The following is a 15,489-nucleotide window of genomic DNA, read 5'->3' as shown; positions in this document are numbered from 1 at the left end:
CAAAAAGTAAAATTGATTAGATCATTACTGAGCATGTTACTTAATCCGCTCCACAGATTATCTCTGTCTGCTTGTTTGTATAGTCATCTGCCACACTCATTAACAGAAATGCATTATAATCCATCTAAGCCAAACACCATGCAGCAGTTAGTGAGATCAGATCTAACGTTGGGGTGGCATCTACGCTATCACACAAAGCCGAAAGCTTTAAAGGCACTTAGAGCTGGAAGTGATACTGGAAACAGATACCTTTCATGAAAGCTACAAAATATTAATATATATTTGCTTGTTTGATAACATTTTTAGATGGAAACTGTATAGTGAACAAAGCTGGATGCACAACAGAGTTATTTAGTAATGGTTTAACCCTAAGGGGGAGTTCACATGGTGTAAAGTGGCGTGCAGTCTGGCACGTATACACGTGTCAGCAGTTTGCGCACTCAAAAAGATCCCATTGATTTCAATGGGAGTTACAATCATATACGGCGCGTAATTTTGCGGCCACAAGATGACGTCGGACCATTAAAGGCCGCCCACCGTGCACGATAGGTATGATTTACAAATATGTTTTTATGGTTTTATTTTAAAACGGGGGAGGTTTAAAATAACATTTGCAGTTCCTGAATAGCCTTTTTAAAGGCTATTCACGCATATGTGGGGCTCTCACAGCATAATTTTGCTGATAGAGCCCCTTTAATCATCAGTACAAGACAAAACTCCTGCAATGAGGCAGTGACTATGATGCAGTGATCTGGGAAAGTGCTCAGTCCAGGAAACACAGATGACATAGAGTTTGTATTTCACAGTATGAATACGCCCATCTGGTCTTATGTCTGCTATTTTGCTAGACTATATGTGTTTAAAATCATGATATAACCTGCGTGAATATATTGAGTGTTGGAGAAGTACATGAAATATTCTTAGAGTGTCACACCATGCAATATTGTTAGAAAAATCAAGTTTGCACTCCCGCTGGCATACATAAACAGAGAACAGGTGTTTTATACTAATACCCTTCAAACTGCCACATTTGCATTAAACAAACAGGAAACAACAGGCAGTCTAGAGTGAAAAAAAAACAATACATTTAATTACAAAGAACAGTTTTTCGGATATGATCGCCTTGGTCCTCCGCAGGACCACTTATTCCAGTGAGGATTCCACCAAAGGATGTAGAGCTCTGGCAAGCTAGAAACATGTTTAAATCATGTTAAGTATATTGCATGGTGCACATTAGGAATTAATGGCTTGGACTCTGCTGCGTTTTATTGCAGTGTGGGTACTGCTAGAGAGCAGATATATATGCTGTACACTTTTACTCACATCATCTCCAGTAATTATTTTTATTTTAAGATCTCCTGCCCTTGCATGGAAAATATACTCTGCAAATATACTATAGAGGGATCAGAGGAGGTATTTTATCATAGCTAATTTTCCACCATATTAAATTAAAACACCCTATAACCGCATTGTGGCTTGATTACTTTCTATGAGAAATCACTGTCCCCTAAATTTGAGTCCTCTGGAGCAGCCTATTAAGCAGGTGCTCAAGATATAACTAACACTTAATTACACAATTCATCTCATTCTTTTTATCATCTAGACAATTTGCTTATGGATTTGACTACGCAGCAAATTTGCCGCTAACAGTTTCGCCTCCTCTTTTAGAATAAGGACACATGGTCAGGTTATCTGATGCTGTTTTTGAATCTAAATCCAGGTGTGGGTCATAAATGACAAGAACCTACAAAGGACAGATGGTACTCCTGGTTTTGGCTACAAAAACTGCTTGAAAACAGCTGATCATGTGTATTATCCTTAAAGCGTTGCATCTTCAAAGCGAGAAGGGAAATAGGGAGTGCAAAGTTATTCTAGACAGTCATTTAGAAACATATGTACCGTATATACTCGAGTGTAAGCCGAATTTTTCAGCACAGTTTTTGTGCTGAAAAAGCCCCCCCTCGGCTTATACTCGAGTCAGCAAAATTTTAATTTTTTTTTTTTTTTTTTTTTTTTGGGGGGGGAGGTCTATGACCAGCAGCAATATCAATTTATAGAATCTCCCATAAAATAGTGGGGAAAAAAAAGAAGCTTAAAAAAAAAGAAAAAATTACTTGCTCTAAATCCCTCCTTTCCCTAGAATAGACACAAAAGTAGAAAATGACTGTGAAACACAAACACGTTAGGTATCCATGTGTCTGAAAGTGCCCGGTCTACTGAATATAGGGTATCTGCAGTGCTCCTCTTCTGTCGGGAAGGGGTTAATAGGAGCGCTGCAGATACCCTATATTCAGCCAGGTTGAATTCCAAGTGGGGGAAAAAAGCAGTCCTCAAGCTCAGGGAAGGGGCAGAGAGCACCCCCTCCCCTTCCCAGCACCCAGCAACTACTGCACCTAAAAACTCCGACCATTTTAATTTTTGAAATTTTCCAGTAGCTGTTGCATTCCCCCCCCCCCCCCCCCTCGGCTTATACTCGAGTCAATAAGTTTTCCCAGTTTTCTGTGGTAAAATTAGGGGCCTCGGCTTATATTCGGGTCGGCTTATACTCGAGTATATACGATATCTATATTTATAGTGATGATCATTCTGTAGTCACCATTTTAACAACCCAAGGACATGTCTTGAGCAGCACAGTTTGGTTAGATCCACATGGAAACTTTGGAACTCAGAGAACAATCATTGTGGGTTGGCTTCAGCTTTTACCCTTTACACTACACAGTGTGTCTTAAAATCATGTAGTGTAAGTAAATGCATGGTGCACTTTGTTTTCACAGTATACAAATGAGGTTTACTCATACTTTAAGTTCCTTTAAGTGAATTAACCACTTTAGTGGCTAAGGGAGGGTTCACACTACCATTGGATTCCGTTATGAAGGTGTCCGTTTAAAAGAAAAAGAACGGACACCTATCATAACAGACAGTAACTGACACTAACTGATGGTAAGGCCGGGTTCACATCTGCGTCCCCGCCTCTGTTCTGCAGGTTTCCGTTTCCTGCACGAAACTGGGCAGGAGACGGAAACCTGCCTGCATTTTTCAAACCCATTCATTTGAATGGGTTTTAAAGGTGTCCCGCCGTGATCGCCGGTGAGCGTTTTATTCTCTCCATGACGAAACAGTTTTTTTTTTTAACCGGACACAGAGTCGGACATGCAGGACTTTGTGTTCAGTTTTAAATAAAAATGGTTTCGTCGCAGAGAGCATAAAACGTCCACCAGCGCTCATGGCCAGGCTCGGTCTGACAGGTTTCTGTCTTCTGCATGCAGAAGACGGAAACCTCAGAATGGAGACCGAACGCTGGTGTGAAAACCAGCATAACTGATGTTAATGTGTCTGTTTTTTTAACTGATGCATTTAATGGATCAGTTAAAAAAAAAAGGACACATCAGTATCAGTTACCACCAGTTGCAGCATTACTTAGTGGTCAGTTTTATACTGTCCGTTTTTTTGTTTTTTTGCTGTTTATGCTTTCTCAGCATGCGCATAAAATAAACGGACACAAAATAATGGACAGTAACTGATGGCTCACAGTTACTGTCCATTATATGTCCGATGCCCATTGACCTCAATGTTAAAAAAGTAAAGGACTCTTGCTGTCCGTTTTTTCAAACGGACAGAAAAGTCCAGCATGTAGGATTTTTTTGCTTGAAAAAATGGACATGGTTGTAAATGGACACTAAAGGACACAAGATAAAATCCCATTGAAATGAATGGAAATTGCAAATGGACCAGCTAGTGTCCGTTGCTAAAATCTTGTATGGACAATAGCCACAGACAACAGCCAGAGTGTTCAGTCAGCAGCTTTCTATCTTTATGGCTAGCTTCTGATCACCAACATTGATAACAGATCCACATAGATGCCATATGCCATAACAAGCTGATAGGTGTGGATCACATCTTTGTGCACTTGCTGAGCTGTTTTCAGTACTCTCATAGAAGTCAATGGAGAGAGCTGTTCTTGTGCGGCCTCTCACTCAACTCACTGCAGCCATGGCAAGAGGCAGAATGTGGAATCTAAGAATACCCATTCTAAAGACATCTCTAAATTGTGAATCTTTTGAACCAGGTATTAAAAGGTTTATATTGTCTTTTGAGTAGGAATGGTATAATGTTTAGCACCAGGACTCCTACAAGTGAAGGATCTCTAATACAATGCTTAACAAGCTCAGAGCATATGGTGGTAAATGTTAATGAAATATTGCTGCCAAACTTTGTTCTAAGAGCTTGTCTTGAAGGGGTTCACCCATCTCAGTCTTTCAGACAGGCTGCATGCGGTGTCTGCTTCTTACCTCCTGTATTTCCCCCCCCCCCTTCTGAATAGGACACAGAACACTTAAGCAGATCAGATAATATCAGTGTTATCTGTGTGTTTACATGGAGAGAAAACAGGCTTTATCAGTAAAGTGCAATTATCTGAACACATTGTCCTGCTGTAAGTGACGTCACTTGTCCTATCTCCCAGATCCATGGTTATAGCAACGCTGTGTAAACAGTGGGTGGAATAAGGTCACATTGCAGGCAAACAAAGCAGAGTTTCTAAAGCAATATATTTATGAAAAGTCTTCAATTTACCAGTATAGATAGAATCCTTGAGATGGTAAAACCCCTTTAAGGTTGGGTGTCCATTACCTTCAGATACTCTGTTTTGCCAGATATGATGGAAAAATAACATAGCCTGCAGAGGATTTTCTTTTTGTGCAAACAACATATATCATGATACAGTCCTTTGTGTGACAGATCTGGCACTGCCATCATAGTTCCTATTATAATGAAAAACATGATGACAGGGTGAGCAGAGCTAAGATTACTAATTCAGTACACAGTGGAATTCTGTCTATACAGATTTGTCTGGAATGTCTCTTTGGATGCTGTAGTACTGAAATCAACTCCTGTAGGTTGAAATAAAACCATCACTGTTTAAATCAGGGATCTTAAACATACATGCAGCCCTTGAGGCTGTAATCTGTGGCTCGCTGCTTTCTTCCCTGCTGGATTGATAGAACTGGTGAGAAAAAAAACCCAACTTGGTTCTAAAGCTTCCCAAGGTTGAATGCCGCAAACCTGCAGCCTACATGCTCAGGACAGCTTCAGTGTAGATACCTCCCCGCTCCCTGGCATCTCATGCTCTCTTCCCCTCCTCCAGGTGCACTGCTGTGATATACAGTCCTATGAAAAAGTTTGGGCACCCCTATTAATCTTAATCATTTTTAGTTCTAAATATTTTGGTGTTTGCAACAGCCATTTCAGTTTGATATATCTAATAACTGATGGACACAGTAATATTTCAGGATTGAAATGAGGTTTATTGTACTAACAGAAAATGTGCAATATGCATTAAACCAAAATTTGACCGGTGCAAAAGTATGGGCACCTCAACAGAAAAGTGACATTAATATTTAGTAGATCCTCCTTTTGCAAAGATAACAGCCTCTAGTCGCTTCCTGTAGCTTTTAATCAGTTCCTGGATCCTGGATAAAGGTATTTTGGACAAACAATTCAAGTTCAGTTAAGTTAGATGGTCGCCGAGCATGGACAGCCCGCTTCAGATCATCCCACAGATGTTCAATGATATTCAGGTCTGGGGACTGGGATGGCCATTCCAGAACATTGTAATTGTTCCTCTGCATGAATGCCTGAGGATTTGGAGCGGTGTTTTGGATCATTGTCTTGCTGAAATATCCATCCCCGGCGTAACTTCAACTTCGTCACTGATTCTTGAACATTATTCTCAAGAATCTGCTGATACTGAGTGGAATCCATGCGACTCTCAACTTTAACAAGATTTCCGATGCCGGCATTGGCCACACAGCCCCAAAGCATGATGGAACCTCCACCAAATTTTACAGTGGGTAGCATGTGTTTTTCTTGGAATGCTGTTTCTTTTTGGACGCCATGCATAACGCCTTTTTTTATAACCAAACAACTCAATTTTTGTTTCCAAAATGAAGCTGCCTTGTCCAAATGTGCTTTTTCATACCTCAGGCAACTCTATTTGTGGCGTACGTGCAGAAACGGCTTCTTTCTCATCACTCTCCCATACAGCTTCTATTTGTGCAAAGTGCGCTGTATAGTTGACCGATGCACAGTGACACCATCTGCAGCAAGATGATGCTGCAGCTCTTTGGAGGTGGTCTGTGGATTGTCCTTGACTGTTCTCACCATTCTTCTCTGCCTTTCTGATATTTTTCTTGGCCTGCCACTTCTGGGCTTAACAAGAACTGTCCCTGTGGTCTTCCATTTCCTTACTATGTTCCTCACAGTGGAAACTGACAGGTTAAATCTCTGAGACAACTTTTTGTATCCTTCCCCTGAACAACTATGTTGAACAATCTTTGTTTTCAGATCATTTGAGAGTTGATTTGAGTAGCCCATGATGCCACTCTTCAGAGGAGATTCAAATAGGAGATCAACTTGCAATTGGCCACCTTAAATACCTTTTCTCATGATTGGATACATCTGGCTATGAAGTTCAAAGCTCACTGAGGTTACAAAACCAATTTTGTGCTTCAGTAAGTCAGTAAAAAGTAGTTAGGAGTATTCAAATCAATAAAATGATAAGGGTGCCCATACTTTTGCACCGGTCAAATTTTGGTTTAATGCATATTGCACATTTTCTGTTAGTACAATAAACCTCATTTCAATCCTGAAATATTACTGTGTCCATCAGTTATTAGATATATCAAACTGAAATGGCTGTTGCAAACACCAAAATATTTAGAACAAAAAATGATTAAGATTAATAGGGGTGCCCAAACTTTTTCATAGGACTGTATGTGGGGGAAGAGAATACACTCGGGGCAGTGAGATAATTACTGGCTGGGGCTGCTGGTGAGGGCCAGCAAAAACATTATGTGACCATTTCTTGTGCAGGGACTTAAAACTATATTGGGCCACTGTTGGGGGGACATTAAGCTATGTGGAGCCACTGCTGGAGGACATTAAATTGTGTGGGGCATTGCTGGGGGGTATTAAACAGTGTGACGCCATTGCTGATGGGGACATTAAAATATTTGAATCCACTTCTGGGAGACATTAAACTATGTAGGGCCAGTGGGGACCACTGCTGGGGAACATTAAACTGAGAGGGGACCACTGCTAGGGATCATTAAATTGTGTAGGGCAACTTCTGGGCGACGTTAAACTGTATGTGTCCACTGTTGGGGTTATTTACCAATAAGTGCGTATTGTACAGAATTTGAAACAAAGTGGGAAGACGTTCAACATGTTATCCGACTGCTTACCTCTCCTGCTTTTGATCTCACCCTGCCCATGGTAGTGCTATCCCTCCCTACTGCTGACTACAAACCGTCCAGATCCAACCTAGTCTCTCTACTTATATCCGCAGCGAATTTGCTTATTCCTTCCAAATGGCTGAGTACAGAGGCTCCATCCAAGGGCGAATGGGTGGCCAAAGTTAACCAAATTGCTAGATTCGAAGAACTCTCTAGTTGGCAAGCCAGGAAACACCCTCGCTTTATGAAAGTCTGGGCGCCTTGGAAAAATTTGAAACTTTGATCTGCGCTATGTTACGGGTCTTCTGACTATTTCTTACCGTTTCCCCATCGCCTCCCTGATCTGCATGTTGACTGTATCCTCTAACTCCCTCCTCGTCCCTCCCCATCTCCCACCTCTCTTCTCCTCCCCCTCTTTTTCTTTCTCTCTTCCACTCCTGCTCTGTTCTTTTTTTCTCTCTCTCCCCCCTTTCCCCACCTTCCCCCTTCCTTTTCCTCATCCTTTTCTTTTTGCTTGTCTGCGTGGTCATCACGATCTTTGTTGACTCATATAGTAGAGATACATTATCTACCATGTAATTTCACTTTCGACATTATGACTTAGGCACAAATTTGTCACCATCTTTGTCTTTGTTTAAGTCCGTTTATTGATATTCAAATGGACTCATTTATTGTTTTACTCTTTTCTCTGATTTGTTGTTTTTGTTATTTTGAAAAAATTCAATAAAAATATTATTAAAAAAAAAGAATTTGAAACAAAGAACGTCAGTTTCATATATTTTGTATGTGAAGCCAATTTACCTGGCCTAGTGTGAAACCCCTGGTTTAAATAAATAAAAAAAAAAAAAGCAGCAAGCAGACCTTTTCACTACACAAAATATGAGGATGTGTGTAATTTTGATGAAATTTGGCTTTTTTGTATGGGAGAGCTGCAATATTTGTGTCCTATATATACATTGTTGGCCAAAAGTATTGGCACCCCTGAAATTCTATCAGATAATATTCATTTTCTTCCAGAAAATGATTGCAGTCACAAATTCTTTGGTATTATTATCTTCATGTAATTTGTCTTCAATGGAAAACCACAAAAAGAATTGTCAAAAAGCCAAATTGGATATAATTCCACAGCAAACATAAAAAGGGGGTATACAAAAGTATTGGCACTGTTTGAAAAATCATGTGATGCTTCTCTAATTTGTGTAATTAACAGCACCTGTTACTTACCTGAGGCACCTAACAGGTGGTGGCAATAACTAAATCACACTTTCAGCCAGTTGAAATGGATTAAAGTTGACTCAATCTCTGTCCTGTGTCCTTGTGTGTACCACATTGAGCATGGAGAAAAGAAAGAAGACCAAAGAACTGTCTGAGGACTTGAGAAGCAAAATTGTGAGGAAGCATGAATGTTCCTGTGTCTACCATGTGCAGTGTCATCAAGAAGTTTAAAGCCCATGGCACTGTGGCTAACCTCCCTAGATGTGAACGGAAAAGAAAAATTGACAAGAGATTTCAATGCAAGATTGTGCGGATGGTGGATAAAGAACCTCGACTACAACAGTGTCAACCCGTACTATCCGTCGGCGTCTGAATGAAAAGGGACTGTATGGTAGGATACTCAGGAAGACCCCACTTCTTACCCAGAGATATAAAAAAGCCAGGCTGGAGTTTGCCAAAACTTACCTGAGAAAGCCAAAAACGTTTTGAAAGAATGTTCTCTGGTCAAATGAGACAAAAGTAGAGCTTTTGGGGAAAAGGCATCAACATAGAGTTTACAGGGGAAAAAAAAAGAGGCCTTCAAAGAAAAGAACACGGTCCCTACAGTCAAAGATAGCGGAGGTTCCCTGATGTTTTGGGGTTGCTTTGCTGCCTCTGGCACTGGACTGCTTGACCGTGTGCATGGCATTATGAAGTCTGAAGACTACCAACAAATTTTGCAGCATAATGTAGGGCCCAATGTGAGAAAGCTGGGTCTCCATCAGAGGTCATGGGTCTTCCAGCAGGACAATGACCCAAAACACACTTCAAAAAGCACTAGAAAATGGTTTGAGAGAAAGCACTGGAGACTTCTAAAGTGGCCAGCAATGGGTCCAGACCCGAATCGAATAGAACACCTGTGGAGAGATCTCAAAATGGCAGTTTGGAGAAGGCATCCTTCAAATCTCAGGGACCTGAAGCAGTTTGCCAAAGAAGAATGGTCTCAAATTCCAGCCGAGCATTGTAAGAAACTCATTGATAGTTACCGGTTGTTCGCAGTTATTTTGTCTAAAGGTTGCGCTACCAAGTATTAGGCTGAGGGTGCCAATACTTTTGTCTGGACCATTTTTGGAGTTTTGTGTAAAATGATCAATGATTTGACTTTTTTTCATTTTCTTTTGTGTTTTTTCATTGCAAGCAAAATAAATAATGATATGAATACCAAAGAGTTTGTGCTTGCAATCATTTTCTGGAAGACAATGAGTATTATCTGACAGAATTGCAGGGGTGCCAATACTTTTGGCCACACTGTATGTTATTGGATACATCTAATATCGTTCTTTTGGTTTTGACCTAATACTTCTGCATTGTGTCTCAGTCATTGAGTGCTCCAATTACAATCCTTTTACAATTAAGTAGATGATTATCAGCCCCTGGGGGAAGATGATGGAAGACAGCCTATATCCAGCAGTGTATGGCCTCATTTTCTGACCATAATGTCTAGTTCCAGCAGGACTCAGAGTGATTAGGGACATCGTACCTATTCTGACCACACATATGTAGGCCAAATGTGTCATTACAGGGACTAGCCTGTATGTAATATCTTCGTTTTAGGTCAGTTTATAGCAAGCAGTTTCTATTGATTGCAATTTCTGTGTTCTGGAAAATACACTTAGAAGCTGAAAGGTTGTTCTTGTCTACCAAACATTCTTGTGTAACCTATCGATGTAGGTAACACAGAGGACATCATAATGGACATATTTTATAGAGTGCGCCAAAAATACTGATATATTAAGTGAAAAACTGACCATGTGTTAACTGAACTGATGTGCACGATGAAATCTCTGTACAACACTACAGAATATATTGGTGCTATATAAGCATCTTATGTACCATTCTTTGCCCTGTAAAATCAAATCACTAGAGATGTTCTCAAGTAAAAGTTTATGTTTTATTCTCAGGTGGCTATTATCGCTTTCAATAAACTTCTCTTTCCAGTTGTATATTGTTCATCCCTTGTTTAAGTATTGAATCAAGGAAAAGGCAAATCCACTAGTAATGGAATCACCCATCCTACAAGTTTGCAATATTGAAAATAATCAGATTGGGTTCTAGAATAGTACCATCAGAATAAATAATATATCATAGAAAAGTAAAGTAACAAATATACTAGAATGCCTATGACTTCATCTATATTGCTGTAAGTAGTATTATATACCAAAGACATGATGTTCAAAGGTAGCAAAGTTTAACTTGACACTTAATGTATTAACAACACTGCAACAGAGAATGTTAACTCAACTGTTTCAGTGGGTTTCAATGGCTCTTCTTCTCTTTTATAAGACATCTGCAGAAAATCAAGGAACCCCTGAATGAAATACTAAACGCATTGACAAGCGGGGAGCTTATGAAAGCATACGGACCCCATAGACTATAATGTGGTCTGTCTGTTTTCCGTGCGGTGCAAAAAAAGTACCTAATGAACTACTTTCCTCTCCGCATGACTCGTGCGGAAAACAACCGGACCCCATTATAGTCTATAGGGTCCGTGTGCTTTCATTGCTCACCACTTGTCAATGCGTTCGGTATTCTGTTTGGGGGACCCCCAAGTGGACTTCCTGAAAGGAATACTGAATGCAGATGTGAACCAGGCCTTACATGTTCTAGAAAAAAGTTACATGTTCTAGAAAGTTTTTTTGTACTTAGCTTTATCTAATTTGACTGCACTTTTTTCCTTTTTACAGATGATGGACTTTGAGAAAACAAGGATCTACAATTTAAAGGTTGAAGCTTCCAATAAATATGATGACCCAAGATTTCACTTCTTAGGGCCCTTCAAGGACATGGCTACTATAAAAATAATAGTGGACGATGTGGATGAGCCTCCAGTATTTAGCAAGTCAGCGTATGTTCTGGAAGTGAAGGAAGATGCAAAAATTAACACTATTATAGGAACCGTTACAGCCCAGGATCCGGATGCAGCTAGAAGCACTGTGAAGTAAGCATAAGAGAAAAATGCACATCTATTCGCAGTAATGATCAAAGCTGCAAAATGTTATATTATTAAAAGACTTGTAGATGATGAGACCAGAATTATCAAAGGATGTTATGGTTTAACACTTTAACTTTATGTGTCATTCATGCAAATGGGATTTTAAGAAGTGCTATAATTTTACATTCTTTCTTTAGGCTCTGAACCATACAAACTGAACAGTCCAGAATGTGACTGCAAGATCACATTTCATTTAACATAGTTATGGAAAAGTAGAAAAGCTGATGGCGAATAAAGTGATATCAAACTTGGTAATTGTGATCCCACAAAAGCTAGTCATTGTCTAGGTCCCTGTCATCTGTATAGGTGACTCTATAGGCACACTGATTTATACATCATATACAGACTCTATCTGTATCAATATGTACCCACGTGTGTACCCACATTTCCAGTTACTCCCCTTCCATAGTTCAGCTAAATTTGCATCAATGTATGGAATTTATTTGTAGAAGACTGGACAGATTGGGCATGTAGTCCTATCTGTGAGCATCATAGATCAGAGCAGGAGAAGTCAAGCAGATTAGTAGAGTTTTATGTGAAAAACTAGATATAACTAGAGATGAGCAAACAGTGTTCTATCGAACTCATGTTCGATCGGATATTAGGCTGTTCGGCATGTTCGAATCGAATCGAACACCGCGTGGTAAAGTGCGCCATTACTCGATTCCCCTTCCACCTTCCCTGGCGCCTTTTTTGCTCCAATAACAGCGCAGGGTAGGTGGGACAGGAACTACGACACCGGTGACGTTGAAAAAAGTAGGAAAAACCCATTGGCTGCCGAAAACATGTGACCTCTAATTTAAAAGAACAGCGCCGCCCAGGTTCGCGTCATTCTGAGCTTGCAATTCACCGGGGACGGAGGTTTCCGTCCATTTAGCTAGGGCTTAGATTCTGGGTAGGCAGGGACAGGCTAGGATAGGAAGGAGAAGACAACCAACAGCTCTTATAAGAGCTAAATTCCAGGGAGAAGCTTGTCAGTGTAACGTGGCACTGACAGGCTCAATCGCCGCAACCCAGCTTTCCCAGGATCCTGAATGGAATACACTGACAGTGTATTCCCGTATACCCCATATATACACCCAAATCCCCGTTCCAACGGTGTACCCCCCCACCTTCACCTCAGAAATACCCTGCAAGTCCCCTAGCAATAGAATTGGGGCTATATACACCCACTATTTTTGCTACTGGTATATAGTGCCATTGTCTGACTGGGAATTCAAAGAATATATTGGGGTTACGTATAACTTCAATTCCAGGGAGAAGCTTGTCAGTGTAACGTGGCACTGACGGGCTCAATCACCGCAACCCAGCTTTCCCAGGATCCTGAATGGAATACACTGACAGTGTATTCCCGTATACCCCATATATACACCCAAATCCCCGTTCCAACGGTGTACCCCCCCACCTTCACCTCAGAAATACCCTGCAAGTCCCCTAGCAATAGAATTGGGGCTATATACACCCACTATTTTTGCTACTGGTATATAGTGCCATTGTCTGACTGGGAATTCAAAGAATATATTGGGGTTACAAATACCCTCATTTCTTGCTACTGCCATATAGTGCCATTGTCTGACTGGGAATTCAAAGAATATATTGGGGTTACAAATACCCTCATTTCTTGCTACTGCTATATAGTGCCATTGTCTGACTGGGAATTCCAAGAATATATTGGGTTTACAAATACCCTCATTTCTTGCTACTGCCATATAGTGCCAGTTTCTGACTGGGAATTCAAAGAATATATTGGGTTTACAAATACCCTCATTTCTTGATACTACCATATAGTGCCATTGTCTGACTGGGAATTCCAAGAATATATTGGGTTTACAAATACCCTCATTTCTTGCTACTGCCATATAGTGCCATTGTCTGACTGGGAATTCAAAGAATATATTGGGGTTACAAATACCCTCATTTCTTGCTACTGCCATATAGTGCCATTGTCTGACTGGGAATTCCAAGAATATATTGGGTTTACAAATACCCTCATTTCTTGCTACTGCCATATAGTGCCATTGTCTGACTGGGAATTCAAAGAATATATTGGGGTTACAAATACCCTCATTTCTTGCTACTGCTATATAGTGCCATTGTCTGACTGGGAATTCCAAGAATATATTGGGTTTACAAATACCCTCATTTCTTGCTACTACCATATAGTGCCATTGTCTGACTGGGAATTCCAAGAATATATTGGGTTTACAAATACCCTCATTTCTTGCTACTGCCATATAGTGCCATTGTCTGACTGGGAATTCAAAGAATATATTGGGGTTACAAATACCCTCATTTCTTGCTACTGCCATATAGTGCCATTGTCTGACTGGCAATTCAAAGAATGTATTGGGTTTACAAATACCCTCATTTCTTGCTACTGCCATATAGTGCCATTGTCTGACTGGGAATTCAAAGAATATATTGGGTTTACAAATACCCTCATTTCTTGCTACTGCTATATAGTGCCATTGTCTGACTGGGAATTCAAAGAATATATTGGGTTTACAAATACCCTCATTTCTTGCTACTGCCATATAGTGCCATTGTCTGACTGGGAATTCCAAGAATATATTGGGTTTACAAATACCCTCATTTCTTGCTACTGCCATATAGTGCCATTGTCTGACTGGGAATTCCAAGAATATATTGGGTTTACAAATACCCTCATTTCTTGCTACTGCCATATAGTGCCAGTTTCTGACTGGGAATTCAAAGAATATATTGGGGTAACAAATACCCTCATTTCTTGCTACTGCCATATAGTGCCATTGTCTGACTGGGAATTCAAAGAATATATTGGGTTTACAAATACCCTCATTTCTTGCTACTGCCATATAGTGCCATTGTCTGACTGGGAATTCCAAGAATATATTGGGGTTACAAATACCCTCATTTCTTGCTACTGCCATATAGTGCCATTGTCTGACTGGGAATTCAAAGAATATATTGGGGTTACAAATACCTTCAAGTCCTGCCACTGCCATATAGTGCCATTGTCTGACTGGGAATTCAAAGAATATATTGGGGTTACGTGCACCCACAATTTTTGCTACTGGTATATAGTGCCAGTTTCTGAGTGGAAATTCCCCAAATAATTTGGGGATTCATTCACCCTACATCTCAGGCTCTTGCCATATTCACCCAGGTTGTCAGTGCTGCACCAGCTCGTTCCCAGACAGCTCGGCCCGAAAAACACATTACCTATTGTCACGGGATGGTTAGTCTATACTATAGGCAATGTGTAATATATATTTCATGTGGAATGTATTCTCTAACCTGTTGTAAACATCAGTGTGTAGTTGGCTGATTCGGGTCTAGTGTGTTAGCACATTGTATGCAAATCCCTCTAACTAGTGAGGACCAGTGAGGACAATGGGTGGAGATAATCTGATCAGTGTCTCCAAGAAGATGTTGGACTGTGCATTGTTCAAAAGAGACAGGGAGTCTGCTCTCCTTGGTATAGGTGAGGGGGGAAGGATCTGTGACTCAGCCCTTCCCACCCACAGATAGAGGAAGTAACAGTTTAGTATATAGTTGTAGCTAGCAGTTAGTATGTGTTAGCCGGCCTGTGCACAGCTCTGTAGAGAGCCAGGACTTAGTTACAGGACCAAGGAACCAAAGCTATCATTGGATTGTGACTTCTGTGGACTTATTGTTATTACGGTTGATGTGACCGCCGCCGGCTACTAACTTTGTGGATTACAATAAATTGCTGTTGTCTCCTGACCTCTTGCGTCCGTGTTGATTCAAAAGACCATCCGGAGGAAGACGTATACCTTTGCTCCGTGACAACTGGTTGGCAGCAGTGGGATCAACAGCGGACAGCGAGATGGACTACAGCAGCCCAGCGATTAATGGAGCCACAACCTCAGAATACAGGAACTGGACTATGGCAAGTCTACAAGTAAGGGCCCGGGAACTAAACCTGAGTTACCAGGGAAGAACGAAAGAGCAACTGATCGAGGCACTGGAGGAGATGACCCTGCAAAGCGACCATGAGGAGGGCTGCCC

General features: G+C 40.7%; 1 protein-coding gene across 2 annotated transcripts in view; it reads left to right on the top strand.

Moving 5' to 3' along the window:
- The window catches only part of LOC142200507 (cadherin-6-like), a 276,070-nt gene that overhangs the window by 210,447 nt on the left and 50,134 nt on the right, over nt 1-15,489 (top strand). For both annotated transcript variants that reach the window (XM_075270925.1, XM_075270926.1), the window contains one exon: nt 11,171-11,424. In XM_075270925.1, coding sequence (XP_075127026.1) covers nt 11,171-11,424 — 254 coding nt within the window. The remainder of the gene's footprint in view (nt 1-11,170; nt 11,425-15,489) is intronic.

The sequence above is a fragment of the Leptodactylus fuscus genome, chromosome 4 (genome assembly GCF_031893055.1).
Source record: "Leptodactylus fuscus isolate aLepFus1 chromosome 4, aLepFus1.hap2, whole genome shotgun sequence".
In the NCBI taxonomy this organism is placed as follows: Eukaryota; Metazoa; Chordata; class Amphibia; order Anura; family Leptodactylidae; genus Leptodactylus; species Leptodactylus fuscus.
Note: the sequence above shows the minus strand (reverse complement) of the source record. Positions and strands in the feature narration are given on the sequence as shown.